The sequence below is a fragment of the Haematobia irritans genome, chromosome 3, assembly GCF_050003625.1.
Source record: "Haematobia irritans isolate KBUSLIRL chromosome 3, ASM5000362v1, whole genome shotgun sequence".
NCBI lineage: Eukaryota > Metazoa > Arthropoda > Insecta > Diptera > Muscidae > Haematobia > Haematobia irritans.
In genome coordinates this window covers 220,700,055-220,716,841 of record NC_134399.1, presented here as the reverse complement: position 1 = coordinate 220,716,841, position 16,787 = coordinate 220,700,055, and the positions used below count along the sequence as shown (strand labels likewise).

At 34.0% G+C, this 16,787-nt stretch overlaps 1 protein-coding gene and 3 long non-coding RNA genes across 6 annotated transcripts in view; all 4 read left to right on the top strand.

Annotated features, from left to right (window-relative positions):
* The window catches only part of LOC142232305 (uncharacterized), a 32,298-nt gene extending 21,594 nt beyond the window's left edge, over positions 1-10,704 (top strand). For all 3 annotated transcript variants that reach the window (XM_075303057.1, XM_075303056.1, XM_075303058.1), the window contains 5 exons: positions 2,204-2,344; positions 2,405-2,483; positions 3,829-7,972; positions 8,078-8,295; positions 8,375-10,704. In XM_075303057.1, coding sequence (XP_075159172.1) covers positions 2,211-2,344; positions 2,405-2,483; positions 3,829-7,972; positions 8,078-8,295; positions 8,375-10,228 — 6,429 coding nt within the window. In that variant the 5' untranslated portion in view covers positions 2,204-2,210 and the 3' untranslated portion in view covers positions 10,229-10,704. The remainder of the gene's footprint in view (positions 1-2,203; positions 2,345-2,404; positions 2,484-3,828; positions 7,973-8,077; positions 8,296-8,374) is intronic.
* Positions 10,705-11,615: 911 nt separating this feature from the next.
* On the top strand, positions 11,616-12,713 carry LOC142232303 (uncharacterized). Its single transcript, XR_012721087.1, has 2 exons — positions 11,616-12,073; positions 12,131-12,713. It is a non-coding gene; the product is annotated as an uncharacterized LOC142232303 (long non-coding RNA).
* Positions 12,714-13,397: 684 nt separating this feature from the next.
* Positions 13,398-13,984, top strand: LOC142232304 (uncharacterized). The gene is made up of 2 exons (XR_012721088.1): positions 13,398-13,720; positions 13,787-13,984. It is a non-coding gene; the product is annotated as an uncharacterized LOC142232304 (long non-coding RNA).
* A 1,777-nt stretch (positions 13,985-15,761) lies between these two features.
* On the top strand, positions 15,762-16,260 carry LOC142231684 (uncharacterized). Its single transcript, XR_012720863.1, has 2 exons — positions 15,762-15,993; positions 16,051-16,260. It is a non-coding gene; the product is annotated as an uncharacterized LOC142231684 (long non-coding RNA).
* The last annotated feature ends 527 nt before the right edge of the window (positions 16,261-16,787 follow it).

The following is a 16,787-nucleotide window of genomic DNA, read 5'->3' as shown; positions in this document are numbered from 1 at the left end:
TATATATATATATATATATATATATATATATATATATATATATATATATATATATATATATATATATATATATATATATATATATATATATATATATATATATATATATATATATATATATATATATATATATATATATATATATATATATATATATATATATATATATATATATATATATATATATATATATATACATATATATATATATATATATATATATATATATATATATATATATATATATATATATATATATATATATATATATATATATATATATATATATATATATATATTTAAACCAAATTTGGCATGCATAGCTATAATGCTAATTGTACTCCCTGTGCAAAATTTCAACTAAATCGGAGCAAAAATTGGCGTCTGTGGTCATATGAGTGTCAATCGGGCGAAAGCTATATATGGGAGCTATAACTAAATCTGAACCGATTTCAACCAAATTTGGCACGCATAGCTACAATGCTAATTCTACTCCCTGTGCATAATTTTAGTTAAATCGGAGTAAAAGATTGGCCACTGTGGTCATATGAGTAAATCGGGCGAAAGCTATATATGAGAGCTATATCTAGATTAGGTTAGGTGGCAGCCCGATGTATCAGGCTCATTTAGACTATTCAGTCCATTGTGATACCACATTGATGAACTTCTCTCTTATCACTGAGTGCTGCCCCATTCCATGTTAAGCTCAATGACAAGGGACCTCCTTTTTATAGCCGAGTCCGAACGGCGATCCAAATTGCACTGAAAACACTTAGAGAAGCTTTGAAATCCTCAGAAATGTCACCAGCATTACTGAGGTGGGATAATCCACCGCTGAAAAACTTTTTGATGTTCGGTCGAAGCAGGAATCGAACCCACGACCTTGTGTATGCAAGGCGGGCACGCTAACCATTGCACCACGGTGGCTCCCGATAATCTAAATATATCTAATCTAAATCTGAACCGATTTCAATAAAATTTGGCACACTTGACTACACTACTAATTGTACTCATAGTGCAAAATTCCAACCAAATTGGGGTAAAACTCTGGCTTCTGGGATCGTATTAGTCCATATCGGGCGAAAGATATATATGGGAGCTATATCTAAATCTGAACCGATTTCTTCCAAAATCAATAGGGTTCTATTCTGAGCCAAAACACATAGTTGTGCCAAATTTGAAGTCGATTGGACTAAAACTGCGACCTAGACGTTGATTACAAAAATGTGTTCACGGACAGACGGACATCGCTATATCGACTCAGGAGCCCACCCTGATCTCATCTCCTTCTGGGTGTTGCAAACATATGCACTAACTTATAATACCCTGTTCCACAGTGTGGCGCAGGGTATAAAAACAGACGGAGTAACTAAAATACTGTGCAAACATGAGGAACACCAAAATAAATTTATATATTAAGTGGATTTTTTGTGTTTCCCAGGTGTGATATTTACATTAGATTTAAAAAATGGATCTGTTATGTTTTTGTTTTACTTAATAAATAAAAGTTTATATGAAATTGAAACTCAAATGTGACTGGTTTTGCTTGTCCCGACAAATCCCGGATTTCGGCAACCATCAACTCGGCGAAAACGACCCGTTATAGCAGATATCAGGAATGATATCTGTCGACTTGAGAATATTAGCATATCTTGTACCACTTGAAAACTAGAAAAGAGTAATTTTGTCGGACAACCCTATCGTATATCTCTTAACGGAAAAAATGTTTCGCCTACCGCCTTTCGCTATGGTTACATTGAAGCGGGCTTCTCTATTTAACATAGCCCCACACGCCGAACTTGTCTCTCAATAACTCCATTGTTACACCACACAGCACCATCTTGTTAAGAAAACATTCAATATTCTCGTTTCGATTCATTTTCACAGTTTTATCCACAATTTGGACATACACCAGATGAGTTATTATGAAATTAAATATTCAAAAGTTAATATTTGAACAAAAAATTGTGACCAGAATTAGGAAATTACAAAGTTCAACTTTGAGGAAATTTTCTCTTTACGAAAAACACAAAACGAAATGTCAGATGATTCATTTGGGATCTGTAAGATTTTCATCTATTAGTTGATTATCTATGAATTTACCTCCATCAGATATTTATCTTTTTCATAAGCACTACATAGCACTCAAACGACTAGAAAATGATTTTGTAATAATTTACAATATTTCTTCTTTTCTTTCTAGATTTACAATGGAGAAGAAAATCACGGAGAAACTAAATGCGCTTCAAAAATATATACCTTTTATCGATTTCATTATTGAAATCGATAAAGAAAAATACTTCAAATTTATTGAAATAAGAAAATGGATTATAAATAAGACGAGGTATGTAATTATATCAAATCAATCTTTATTAAGCCATAATTTTATATTAATTTTTTGCAGATATCCATTAGGTGATCTTAACAAAATAGAACAAAGTATAATAATACAGTATAAAAATATCATTGATGGTAAAACAGCGGTAAGTTTTCTTTATGTCTTAAAAGTTGGAACTATGTTCCTAAACTCAAAATTAAAAGTGCAAAATATACATATGATGATGATTATCTTACCAAATAATGAATGAAAACCCACCGGGATAGATCAGAACCCCAGGTCCACAGTATTGTGCAATCTACCGAAACCAAATTTAGCACCATACCCTTCCGGAACTGTTCCGGCCTAACATCACTGCGGGAGTATAGTCAAACTTGTGCCATCGGTATCACAATATACTGAATATTCTAAGTGAGCCTGCAATAGGGCTGCCACTGTATCTAACCAAACCTAAAGAGGATCTGTCCTTAATTAAAGGAAAATAAGATATAGTCTTGTCGGCAATTATTGTGCAAAAAAGCTGGTATCTAAATGAACTAATTGGATGTAAGATGATTGTACTAATTAGATACAAATTTGCTTCACTTACTTATGACGGGAAAATTGCCTTTGGCGTGAATAGTTGCTAAGGTTATTCCTCTCGGAAAAAAGGATCTAATGGTTTGCAATGCAGTCATTTCCTCCCGATTCTTTATTACCTGCACTATCTATAGTTTTGGAGATTGTACTTAAAGATCAGATTTATCTTTGATTTGTGCCAATCTGGTTTCAGAAAAAATCACAACAACCCTAATGTTACATCTCACAGTGACAATAAGAAGGACTATAGATGACCACCGGCCAGGTATACTTGTCATTTGGGACTTATCTAAGGCATTTGATTCAGTCGATAAACTATATAATCAGTTTAATTTTTCCCGTTCATCATGCAACCTTAAGGCTTCTGTATGTATGAGGACAATCATACAATGTGATTCCCAAAGGAAAATATTCGCAGACAAGAAATATTGCATTCGGTATATATCAGGGATCGATATTTGAATCAGGATTTACGGTTTACCCCAAACAAATTGGAAACTTTTTTGCATTATGGCTTATACGTTTTTTTTCAGGCACTATCATGACTAATATTTCAAGATTCTAATCATGTTACCATAAGATTCTGAGAAATGTTTATGGTTACAACTGTCATTATGACTATTCATTTTTCTCATCTGAATTTAAAAGATGCAGTTTTTTTAACTTCCTAATACTTTTACCAAATAATAAGAAGTGGAAAACCAGCTTATCTTAAGAACATCTTCATATTCTTCAGTTCAATGAGGAAATCCCAAGCTAGGATTGGGCATAATAATAGCGCTAACTATGAAAGAACATTAGCGACTCGTTTACCAGCGCAAGTGAAAAAAGTCAAATTAAAACATCGTTCCTTAAAAAAAGTATTATTAAACGCAATAAATAATAACTTGTCTAATTTTAATTTTTTTTAGAAAATACCCCAAGAAATAGAGCAAATATTCAATATTTGCATTGATCTTTCTTCAGATGATGAAGATGTACCTGAAGCAACGAAGCCAAATGGTGTGAAAAAAGAAAATAAACGTGTCTCAGAATCCAACTGTGACGACGATGATGATATTGAAATTGTTTCGTACATAAAACCTGAACCTCAAAATAAAACTGTAAAGAAGGAAGAAACTATAATAAACCAGGCCTTGGATGATACTTCCAGGGACTTGCTAAATTCTATTGATGGGTTTGGCAGTGAGGATGTCACGATTAAGCAAAGTTTATCACCTACAGATAGTCCTATAAAACTTAGTACTTGTAAAGAAGCTGAGAAACAGAAGACAACCACATCAACAGATCTGCCCGAAAGACGAAATTCCATTGATAAATCAATAGTAAGCCAGCATGGATCAAAAGAATCTGCCAATGAAAACTCTATAGATAAAGCCAAATGTGACGAACCACTCGAAACAATATCACTTGATTCCAGCGATGATGAAGATACTCATGAGATTGATATGGCCAAGACTGAATCTAGAAGCGATAATAATGAAAATAACCAAATATCATGGTCGTCCAATCCCGAAGAAGAAAGCAAATTATTATTTACCCGCCTCTCCGATGTAAAACAAAAACAACAACAAGCTAATGCTAGTAACACCACCAACATTCCACCTACAAGTAATTCTGATATTGATATTGCTAACGGAGAAAAACATAAAGAGAACATTCCTTCTCCAGATACTTCTGTCAATACCGTAGCCAATATTGATTCGAAACATCAATCCCATGAGTCTACAAAGGAAACGTCTGTTGCTAAGTCTAATGACGATTCAAGTACTATATTACTTGATTCAAAATCTTTAGAAAAACTTAGTCCAGAGGAATTTGTTAATCAAATATCGAAAGTGGTGGATATCAGAAATCTTTTGACCAGTGGAGTATTAGTAGAACTGATTAAACGTTTACCACCAGCAAAAACTGAAGAAAAATCTACGGAATCGAATTCCAGTAGTAATGCAACAGCAGATCATGTGGCTAATACATCGCAAACTAATTCAGGTTCTAATAATTCAGTACAACCATCAAATAAGGAGATGTTATCAAAACCAGACTATGAATCACCTCCTCCTCCACCACCGTTACTGTCAGCACAACCATTATCTCCACTATATCCAAATGTAAATGCAAACTATCAACAATCAATAGCAACACCACCAATTCCACCATATGGGGAAGATTACAGATATCCTTCTACTGGCCAAGCTTATCCAAATCAGAAAAGGCTAAATGTAAATGACCCACGCATAAGAAACCTTTTAAACAAAATTAAAAATTCGCCCCTTTTGAGCGCTTCCGATAGGGCCACGGTAAATGCGAGCATATTGCAGCAAACTAGTCTTCCACATGTATACAATGCTGCTGCAAATTCCTTCGTTCCTCATCCAATGATTAGTAATCAACCAAGCAATGTCTGTCATCCAAACTATCCACCTGTGCAAAGACCAACATACATACCCGGAGCTGAGAATCAAAACAGATATAGAGCACCATATCCAGCACCTGGATCTCAAATGCATAGCCATAAAAATAGACCACAAGCAGCAGGTTGTACGAAAAGTAGCATCACCTACTTGGAGTACAAACAAAGGAAAGAACGAGAGAAATTAGAGCAAGAGATAAAGGAACGGCAAGAAATCGAAAGAAAACGCATCGAAGCCGATAAAAGACAACAAGAAGAAGAAAAGCGCCTTCAAGAGGCACTTGATAGTGCAACAAAACGTGATTCTCTGAAAAAAACTGAAGAAATTCGCTCCATACTTTTAGATACTCTGAAACCTTATGGAAGTAAAATAGAATCTATGTGGGGATCCAAAAACGAGACTCTTAAGTGTAATTCAACAACACATAGTAGCCCCAAATCCCCTAAGAACGATGACAAATCAATGGATACTACACCATTGCCGACGACAAGCCCCAAGAAGAAATCAAAAGAAAAATCTATAGAAGATCAAAAAATTGGAAGAACGAATCGAGTTTTTAAGAGTCTTGAGTGTACGGTCAAAGGATTTGATGACTTACAAGACTACATTCCAAAGACAATAGGAGGTCGGAGGCGCTCAAGTATGCATGCCAGAACGGCTATAACGGAACAATTGAGCTCGTTAGATGATGGCGAACTTAGCTCATCACAATCAACGACGAATGAGTTCTCCGTTAAATCTCCCATCGCTAAGAGGAGAAAAACTCTTGACAAATGCAATTCGGACGGAAGAAAAAGAAGACAAAGTGCGTCTAATGGTAATGTATCAACATCTCTAGTGCTGCATTCAGATTCTGACGATGAAGAAATTCAGTCTATTTCCATCAGAAAGAGACAAAATTATAGAATCGACGATGAAGATGATGATAATGAGTGTCAGCGCTATAAAGAAATCATTGAAAAGCAACCCATGGTAGTAGTTACAAGACTCACGGAGCAGGAAATTCGAAAGCACACAATGTCACGGCATCAAGACAATACAACGGAAAATCCTGTTCTAAATGTACAATTAGTTGCATCGAAGACAACCAATATTGAATCGGAGGAGAATCCTACGAAAACTTCTACGAAGGCTGGTAGGAAGGCAGCTAAGCCAAAGAAACGTAACAATGACTGTGAAATGACTGAAAGAAATACGTCATTCTGTGCCTTATGCAGTTCTAAACCTTCCGACTTGACAAATCATTACATAAAAAAACATAAATCCGAATCCTACGTCTCGAGACTGACTTGGTCACAGTTAGATGATCTCTGCATAAATACTCAATTTGCCAAAGCAGTTGCAAGTAGCACAAAATCTGGTTTCATTCGTTATACCGTGAAATGTCCTTTTTGCGATGACGAAATAACAGAACCCTTTATGAAACTATACAATCATTTTTCTACGCACACCGGAGAATATGCCTACCAATGTTCCAATTGTCAATTAGAACAACCATATCGTGTCCATATTGAATCTCATCAATTGCAACATAAACCATGTAAATCATCTAATCTTCAAATTTTATATCGCTATCCACCCAATAGTATGGTCATCTATTTGCATTACTGCACCATTTGTAATTTTGTTCAGCTGAACGAAGCTAATATATTGAAGCATCTAAGGGAACACCACGATGAAAGGCAAGCTAATGCAAATAATGTTGGAAAATGTATATTGGTAGCTATAAACGATGGACCTGATATATCAAATGGTAAGCCGAAGGAAGTGCTTGGCAATGAAAGTAATAGGGACATGTCCCCAACATTGACGAATGTCCCAAATGATTCAGTGAAACTTGAAAACACATCCTCTGAAATGCACGCGAATATTGATGATAACATACCAGTCTGCAATGAGGCTGTTAACGAAGACGAACTAGTTGATCCAATAACGATGCAATTAAACAAACAACTTAAAGCTATGCATGACGATTCACCAAACACCAGTAATATATCAGTTCCCATGACCATAGTGCATATGGATAAATCGAATGTATGTAGTGGTGATGGGCAAAATTCTTTTGCTGGTAAGCATATTCCCAAAATTCTTAAAGACGAACCTTTGGACATTGGGCATATACCAAGCGCTTCATCTCCACCTCCTCCCAGACCTATACCTATGGAAGCTAAAGTATGCCCAAACAAGACCTATTCCTATAGATCAAACTATCGTGACTATCCCTTGAACGTAAAGTATTTGGGATTGTTTAAATGCTTAGCTGACGATTGTTATTATTCAACTGATTCTCCAAATGAAATGTTGAACCATTTGGAAGATCATGGAAATCAGGATATCGTGATGATACCTGATGATTATTTGCAGTGTGCCTATTGTATCAATTCAGAAGGTCCATACCGAACGCCACAACAACTTGTAGATCATATACAAGAACATCATCTACACATGATATATCAATGTTCGATATGTTGTTACCGCAGTTGCGAGCCGTATAATGTGGTGCTCCATCAAGAAGCTAATCATTCGAATATATTGGAAAATTGTCGAGTATACAAAGGTCATGGCGTTGATCCAACCACACACAAATATCAAAATCTGAACGATAAAATTGCCGAAAATGTGAAAAAGCTGCAATGTATATGTAAGTATTATTTTACACAGGAAGAAATAAGTGGCCCAAATGACCATATTCTTTGTACTTTTTTTTAAATATGGAATAATCGGGATTTTTTTTTTTTGTTTTCAGATTGCAATAATAAATCATTTTATCATTCGAATATTCTGGAAAACCATATTAGAATGGATCATAGAATTCAACTGCAAATGCCTTTAAAATATTCTTCTTGTATTTATTGCTCGATGAGAGATTGTGATGAGCTGCTAATGAGAAAACATGTGGCCATAAAACATCCTGAAGATTTGCCATATATTTGTAGTCATAACAAACCAGCAATAGAAGGCGAGGTAATTTTTTTCTTCTACCAAATAAATCTGACACTAAGCTCTACCACAGCACTTGCATTTAATAAAAATTTTCTTTTAGGATTTTCTTCACAATCTCCAGCCATTTACGATTTCCCAAGAAGTTCCCGTTATAGAAGTTGAGCCCACTTTGAATTCAGTTATTCGTGAAACATCAATGCCCATGGACCAAGATATTAAACCAAATGCTGCTGATCTAATTAAGTGTCAAGAAGAGATAGTTGCGAACCGTATACGTAAATTAACCCAGAAAACGGGTGTGACTCCTGATTGTCTATACCACTGTCCAGAGCATTCATGTGGAGGATTCTTTTCAAACTACGATTTATGGTTGCATCATATGCGAAGAAAACATTGTTGTTTTGAGTGTCAGTGCCCCCATTGCTCCACAGTACTACCTTTGGAGCAATTCCAATGGCATTTCGAGAATCACCGAAGTCACACATACATTTGTTTTCATTGTCCCTCAACGTTTAGAACCAAGCAAGAAACTTTTGATCATGCTGGAAATGTTCACATAGCATTGGGACCAATGCGCCTCGAAGTCATTCCTTTCCATGTGAATTTTTCGTATTCCGTAATCATACAAAATCAATTGCTAGTGGACCGTATGGAATTCATGGTCGACTTTTTGAATAAGCTGGACGAGCGACTAAAGGAAATGGAATTAAATGAATCGAAATCATTGAAATATAGTTGGCTGGTATCTGTTTTGTACTCCACTTGGCTTGAAGATTATCCCAGAGCTATTAATCGTAAACTCAAAAAGAAATGTTTCACTGGTAACTGTGACTTTGCCACTACCGACTCTGAAATATTGTACCAACACGTTCGTGATACACACAATATAAAGGGAAGTACATTTAATTGTTGTCACTGCGATTTCCACATAGAAAGGTGTCAACAATGGGATGAAGTTTTAAATCACATACGAAATCATTCAGATGGCAGCTTTTTCATATGTGGTGCTTGCTACACGCATCACTATACTCGCTCCAAAATAGCTCTCCACATCCGCCAAGAACATGCTGCACGCGATGTACCTACCATCAATCTCATCCAAGAAAATGGTCAAATTTATTTCAGTCTATCCGTGGTATTTGCCAACGAATGTTTGTCTTTTTCCACCTTGCGCAATTGTTTTTGTTGTGAAGAGCGGGGTATGAAGAGTGATGCCTTCATTTCCCACTTGAAAAGATACCACAATTTTGTACTCAAATATTTTTGCGAATGGTGCAACAGTCCCCTTGATTCATTGCAATTAGCCCAAGACCACTACCGAAATATTCACACAGTGAATAAATTGAAAATTCGTTGTGAATTCGGTTGCAAGAATGATTTGTCAGTTGTCTCAATAAGGAATTTCCAACTGCGTTTTACGGATAAGCCAATAGCAATTAAACAAGAACAATGGTCACAGGATCCAGACGATAGTGTAATACTAATGGAAGACGATGACATTGTGGTGGAGAATTATATTAGAGAAAAACAGCTAACTGAGGAAACTATTGAGAAACCTACATTGAAGTGTATTCCCACGACGAATTTACTTAATCCATCGGTAGTTTCATCATCGCCACCTAATAATTTGCAAAACCCATTACGAGTAATACGTTTACCTCCAAATATAAAAATTGTACCCCTGAATAATGGTACAGGATCATCAACGCTTCCTGCAACTTGCTCATCAGTAAATTCTACTTCGTACTTACCATCATATTCTATGGCAGGAACCTCTCATAGCTTTAACAACAATGTTGCAGTATCACAACCGCAATCAACTTCAGCAGTTCATAATTTAAGTAGCGGACATATCTACCATTATTCGAATTCAATTCATTCCGGACCCACCAATGTAAACAGTGTCCATAGTAACACCACTACAGTCGAAAACAACCCCATAAGTAGGATTTAAGAAATACGTACCTCAAGAATATTTAAATGTTTAAGCTATGGCAAAGTCATGAAGTCATGTGAATTACTCATTTTACATACATATATGTTTTTAACATGAATTGTCATGTCCTAAGACACGGCATACATATTTCAGTCGTCACTTTTTTATGTGAGAATATCTTAATTTTGAGATTTAAAAAGATAATAATAATTATTAATGTGTGCCATTACCAAATTCAGTTTAGTTCTCATACTAAGCATAAAATAATTGCAGCTTGGCTGGATTTTTTATTTTACAAAATAAAAAAAAATAAAAAATAGGTTAATTTTTATTTTAGATTTTTTAGTTTTGATAAAATATCGTTATTATTCTTTAAACTCATAGGGATGCCCTATTAATTTTGTTCGAAATCATATTTATCATTTGTATGTTCTTATGAAATTTTATTTAAATAAAATGTAATTTAATGAATTTTTTATTTATACAAAACAAAATTGTGATATTTTTATTTGATCCTCTTGTTGTCCTAAACATCACAGCATATATCACGTGGCAACAACATTATTTCGAATACACCCAAAGAAAATTGTTAGTAGACACGGCACAAACACTTGCTAAAACAGCAAAATGTCTACTGGAAAGGGTATAGTAGTCAATGCTTCTTGAAATAACAAATATTTTCTGCTATTGTTTAAAACATATGGATGAAAAAAAGTGAAATTGGTTGAAAAAAAAAAATTTTTTTCGCTTTTTAAATTTATTCATTCAAATTAACTTCCAGGGCACAACTTCTAAAGCAATGCAAAGGATCCAAAAAGGGAGTACTTCCGTCCTATGACAAGCCCATGTAAAATTCATTGGAGATGATCCAAGTTTGCACTACTTCCGGATCACAGATTGGGGATCCAAACTACTTTTTTGGAAGCTCTTTTTTTGCTGGGGAAATAAAAACATAAGGTAGTCTAGAAAATATATTGTATTAAAATTAAATCATAACATCAAACAAACTGGTGTGCTGGATCTCATAAACTTATAGTCTGCAAACCGCATTAACACTACCAGCATTTTAATGTTCCATTTCATCCATTTTCAGACTCGTAAGTGACACTACAACAATCGCCAACTGTGATGGAGCAAGCGTATCAAAAAGTACAAAATGTACATGAAAGTATTTTGCCATCACTATTGTTACAAGAGCCATTTTATATTTTATGAGCAACTAGCTTCTTATAATTTATTTACATAAAAACGAAAATGAAGTCCTGAAAACATAGTTATTACGCTTAAAATTGTAAAAGGTATATTCCCTGCCAGCATTTCAAAGTTCAATTTCATCCTCATCGCTACCACAGACTCGTAAATGTCACCACAAGTATTTTGCCATCACTACTGTTAGAAGTAATGTTGGAAATTTTGATTACTTTTGACTACTCGTTACTACTCGTTACTTTTGAATTGAGTACTCGTTACTACTCGTTACTTTAATAAAAAATTCAAAAAAGACCATTTGTATAATTTTTAATAATATTTTCTTTCCCAACAGTTAATAATATATATTTGGTGCTTTTTGCATTTCGGGAGTTGGCATCACTGATAAACGGCGTAACAACTTTGAAAGGCGTCAATTTTTGTTTGACCGCCTTTTGCAGAACCGATTTTTTTATTTGATAGTATTGTTTTGTTTACTTACATGTATTATGTATGTGTATCTATTTTATATGTATTAGTAAAATTAGTATTTTCCAGAGTATTTTATTTCAAATTGCCTGCATATTAATGAACAATTTTAAATGGCTTAAATATAAATATCAAATTAAAAATATCTGGATGGAACTGTTTGGAAATTATTTGAAATTATATTTGGTAAGTTAAAATGGAATGAAATGTTAAAGAAGTCTCTAAACGCATATTTATTTGCAGAAAACTAATATCTTTGGATGACACATTTTTGGAAGCATTCAGAAGCTGATCGATGAAAAAATATGGTGTCTCATCGACAAGTGCAATTTTCCACAAATCTTTCAAGTGCAACCAATGGATGGATAATCTATCCTTTTCCATATCTACTAACTACACCTAGAAAATAAATTCGTTGCCTCAACCGAATTATTCGCCAGCTGTTTTGGGATAATTATTTTATTATTATTCAGCTGTTGTGGGAATCCTAGTCGAACGAAAGCATTCGTTTCGGATATGAGAAATTGGTTGTTATTTATATGGTTTGTTGGTGATAGATATACTTACCAAATTCCAATATTAAATGAAAAGGGCAGATTATATTGAGATTATATAATTCAATTTTCATATATTATGCATGTACGTACATATTACAGTTTTTATAAATATAAAATTATAATTCATAGACTTATACTTACCAGAAATGTCCTCCTTAAGTCTCTAGATATAAATACAGATCTCTGAAGTAGTTCTAGAATTTTATGTGCTTAATACAATAAAAGTATTTGTGTTGGTTGGTGTATGAAGCCTGCAAACTTTATGGAAACTTTTGTAATATTCCTTTTTTATAAATCGGTGCGATACTTACCTTAAGCCAAATTCTATTCTATGGGATAAACTATTCAATTTATTGCGGACTATTATTAAGTACATTTAGTGACGCTGTTCCCCGTTTTGCAAATTATGTAGCGTCATATCATCTAACATGTCGATGTTGATATTAATAGTTATTTGTTTGCAACAACTGCCTTAAGCGCGTCCCATAATTTGACTAAGATTCTATTAGTTTACTCAACTTTTGGTTGTACCAACCATTTGTTGATTCCCATGCTGGTGGTTAGCTCAACAATTTTATACGACATAAAACCAAATTTATCGGCATTGGTTATCGTAACCAATTGAATGGTTATGGGAATTTCTATTTGATCCTGTGAACTTTTTTATGGTCGTGTTGAATATATAATGGGTAAAATAATAAAAACATTGTTCTTGTAGCAAAAAATAACTGCCTGTTCATGAAACTCAAAATCGTCCCGCGACGAATCGTTCGTCTAGAGTGAAACTAAAATAACTTTATATATATTTGCTACAAATCCTCCAACTTTGCCATGGACTCATCCTTTATGATTTACTATCGACCACCGAAACAATTGTGATTCAACGGACTCTAGTTCTCGAGATATCAACGAGTGATTTTTGACGTTTCTTTCGTCTCGAGGCGAACGAAAATTCCAGTAAGTTCTGTAATGATCGAATATTATAAATATTCCCTAATTGTTTGAAAAACAGATGAATTTTAGCATTTTTCAAACGTTTGTGTTTATTGGGATTGTATTGTAGATATTGAGTACTCATTTAACTGTAACGAGTACTCAAAAGATTAGTCAGTAACGAGTACTTGCAATCAAATACTCGTTACTTTCCCAACACTAGTTAGAAGAGCCATTTTATTTTTTGTGAAACGCCAAGCGCAACCAGCTTGTTATATTTTATTTAAATAAAAACGAAAATAAAGTTCTGAAAACATAGATATGACGCTTAAAATTGTGAAAGGTATATGGTGAACAATTTCGACTTTCCAAATAGAATAAAGTGATCGTTTTTCAAATATTTTTCCAGGCACGCTGTCTCCATCGAAAACAAACAAACTGGCTGATAGACGCTGCAATATGTAACTTGCTACTTAAAACTCAACATCATGCAAAAAATTATGTTAAATGTGATGAGATAAACCGAAAAATGTTATATTTATAAGAAATTATAAATGTTTAATCAAATCAATAAACATCTACACAATCGTGTTTTACTTGACCACAATGATTCTTCTACAATTACCTTAAAATGCAATTTTTCTGATAGTTTACAGGGGTTCTTATTGTCGTCCTTCGAAATTGATCTAAATAGGCACCTAGTAATTGCACTGATGAGAAACTTTTTCGTAGTAACTTGGCGTGGTACAACTTCTCAATAGTGACGGCGCTTTTCCGACGAGTTTTTGATGTCGTATATGATTGTTTTCGACGTAGTGGGGATTCTCAGAAGCGCCCCCAAATTCAAAAAATGTTGGCAGGGTTGGTGCACAATTTTCGACTTTCCAAATGGAATAAAGTGTTAGTTTTCAGATTTTTTCCAATGATTCTTTGAATTTGAGGCGGCTCTTATTGACGTCGTTCTAAATTTATCTAAAAAGGCAGTTTTGTTGAATTTTGGATATCGTATACGACTGTTTTCGAAGTGGTGGGGATTCTCAGAAGTGCCGTCAAATTCAAAAAATGTTGACAGGGATCGATTTTGCTGCTTGTTCATGGGATCGATATCACATTTATCGTATTTTACTTGCGTCTGACAATTCTTAGAGTTCGGCCACAAGTTTCGTTACAAACACAGACATTCCGACCGGAAAAACTTAAAGTCTGGAAGGCTCATAAAATCCCAATAAACACAGGATGAGCGTTTTTCAAATGCAACAACTTTTCAGTTTGAGGGTAAATATAATTTTCAACATAAATTCAACTTGACTTGAAATAGCTCATCTTCAATACATCTTCAAATTGTTTGCGAATTACTTCCAATTTGCCAAAATGTTGACGAAATCTTTGAAAAGGTGTTGAAGATACTATGAGAAAACTTTGACAAAACACTACCCCCAAAATGCAACGAAAAAACCATGTGGTTTTCAATACTTATTTGTGCAACGTGGTCAATTGCAAGAAATAAAAAAATGGAAAATTTTAGACAAATAACCAAATAGTTTATAAAAATAGGTAAGTGAAAATAAAAAATGAAATAAAACTTTGAGGAAGTCACTAAATGTATATCTCTTTGCAAAATACTAAAATTATGGATTCTACGTTCTTGAAAACATTAAAAAGCAGACCGATGAAAAATGGTGGACAATTAACTGGAACTGCTTCAAATAGTTTATAATAATTGGTACGTCAATATGAAAAATTAAATCAACACTTTAAAGAAGTCACTAAATTTAAATCTCTTTGCAGAAAACTAAAATCTTTGGATGCTACATTCTTGCAAACATTAAGAAGCTGACCAATGAAAAATGAGTGGCTTATCGACAAGAAGAAGTATCCAGAAACATTACAAGTGCAACCAATTATGTTTAATAAGATTATTGTTTATCAATTGGTATTATAGTGTATTATGTAGTGTAGTGTATTATTATATATTTTATTTTGATGAAAATGAATAAATTATACAAAATTCACAGAATTTTGGCTTTGGCTTTCGATTTGAAGTGGGTATATCATTCATACAAATTTAGGTTGAAAAGTATTTGCAACGATGTTAATTTTGAATTTGACTCGCATCGAAAATTGTTTGACAAATTATTGAGTAGCGATGCATTTCAATTTGAGGATAACACTTGAGATATTATTGCTAATGTGTTGAATTTCACTGTTGAGGGCAATGTCTGCTTTTTATTGAGAACGCGATTTTCTCAACTTGAATATTACCCTAATCCTTTGAAAAAATGTTTGAAAAGTAGTTGAAATTTAGCATTGTTCAAATGTTTGTGTTTATTGGGAGTCGTCTAAATAAAAGTATAGTTGAACTGTACGATTTGAACAGTCCCTGCCAGCATTTCAAAGTTCCATTTCAACCTCATCGTTACCACAGACTCGTAAATGTCACTTCAACCATCATGAAAAGGTACATCAAAAAGTACATGCAAGTAATTTGCCATCCCTACTGTTAAAAAAGCCATTTTTTTGTGAAACGCCAAGCGCAACCAGCTTGTTATATTTTAATTAAATAAAAACGAAAATAAAGTTCTGAAAACATAGATTATACGCTTAAAATTGTGAAAGGTATATTGGTGAACAATTTGGTGATTTTCCAAATGGAATAAAGTGATTGTTTTTCAGATATTTTACAGACACGCTGCCTCCATGGAATAAAAACACTTGTTGATAGACGCAGCAACATGTAACTCGCTACTTGTAACTCAACATCATCATTAATGCCAAAAATTATGTTAAATGTAATGTGATAGTGGTATAAATGTTATATTTTGAAGAATTTGTAAATGTTTAATCAAATTAATAAATATCTAAACGTGTTTTACTCGACCACAATGATTCTTTTACAACTATCTTAAAATGCACTTTTTCTGATTGTTTGGAGGGTCCCTTATTGGCGTCGTTCTAAATTGATCTATAAAGGCACCTAATAATTGCACTCATGCGAAACATTTTTGTAAAGGGTGATTTGTTAAGAGCTTGATAACTTTTTTTTTAAAAAAAACGCATAAAATTTGCAAAATCTCATCGGTTCTTTATTTGAAACGTTAGATTGGTCCATGACATTTACTTTTTGAAGATAATTTCATTTAAATGTTGACCGCGGCTGCGTCTTAGGTGGTCCATTCGGAAAGTCCAATTTTGGGCAACTTTTTCGAGCATTTCGGCCGGAATAGCCCGAATTTCTTCGGAAATGTTGTCTTCCAAAGCTGGAATAGTTGCTGGCTTATTTCTGTAGACTTTAGACTTGACGTAGCCCCACAAAAAATAGTCTAAAGGCGTCAAATCGCATGATCTTGGTGGCCAACTTACCGGTCCATTTCTTGAGATGAATTGTTCTCCGAAGTTTTCCCTCAAAATGG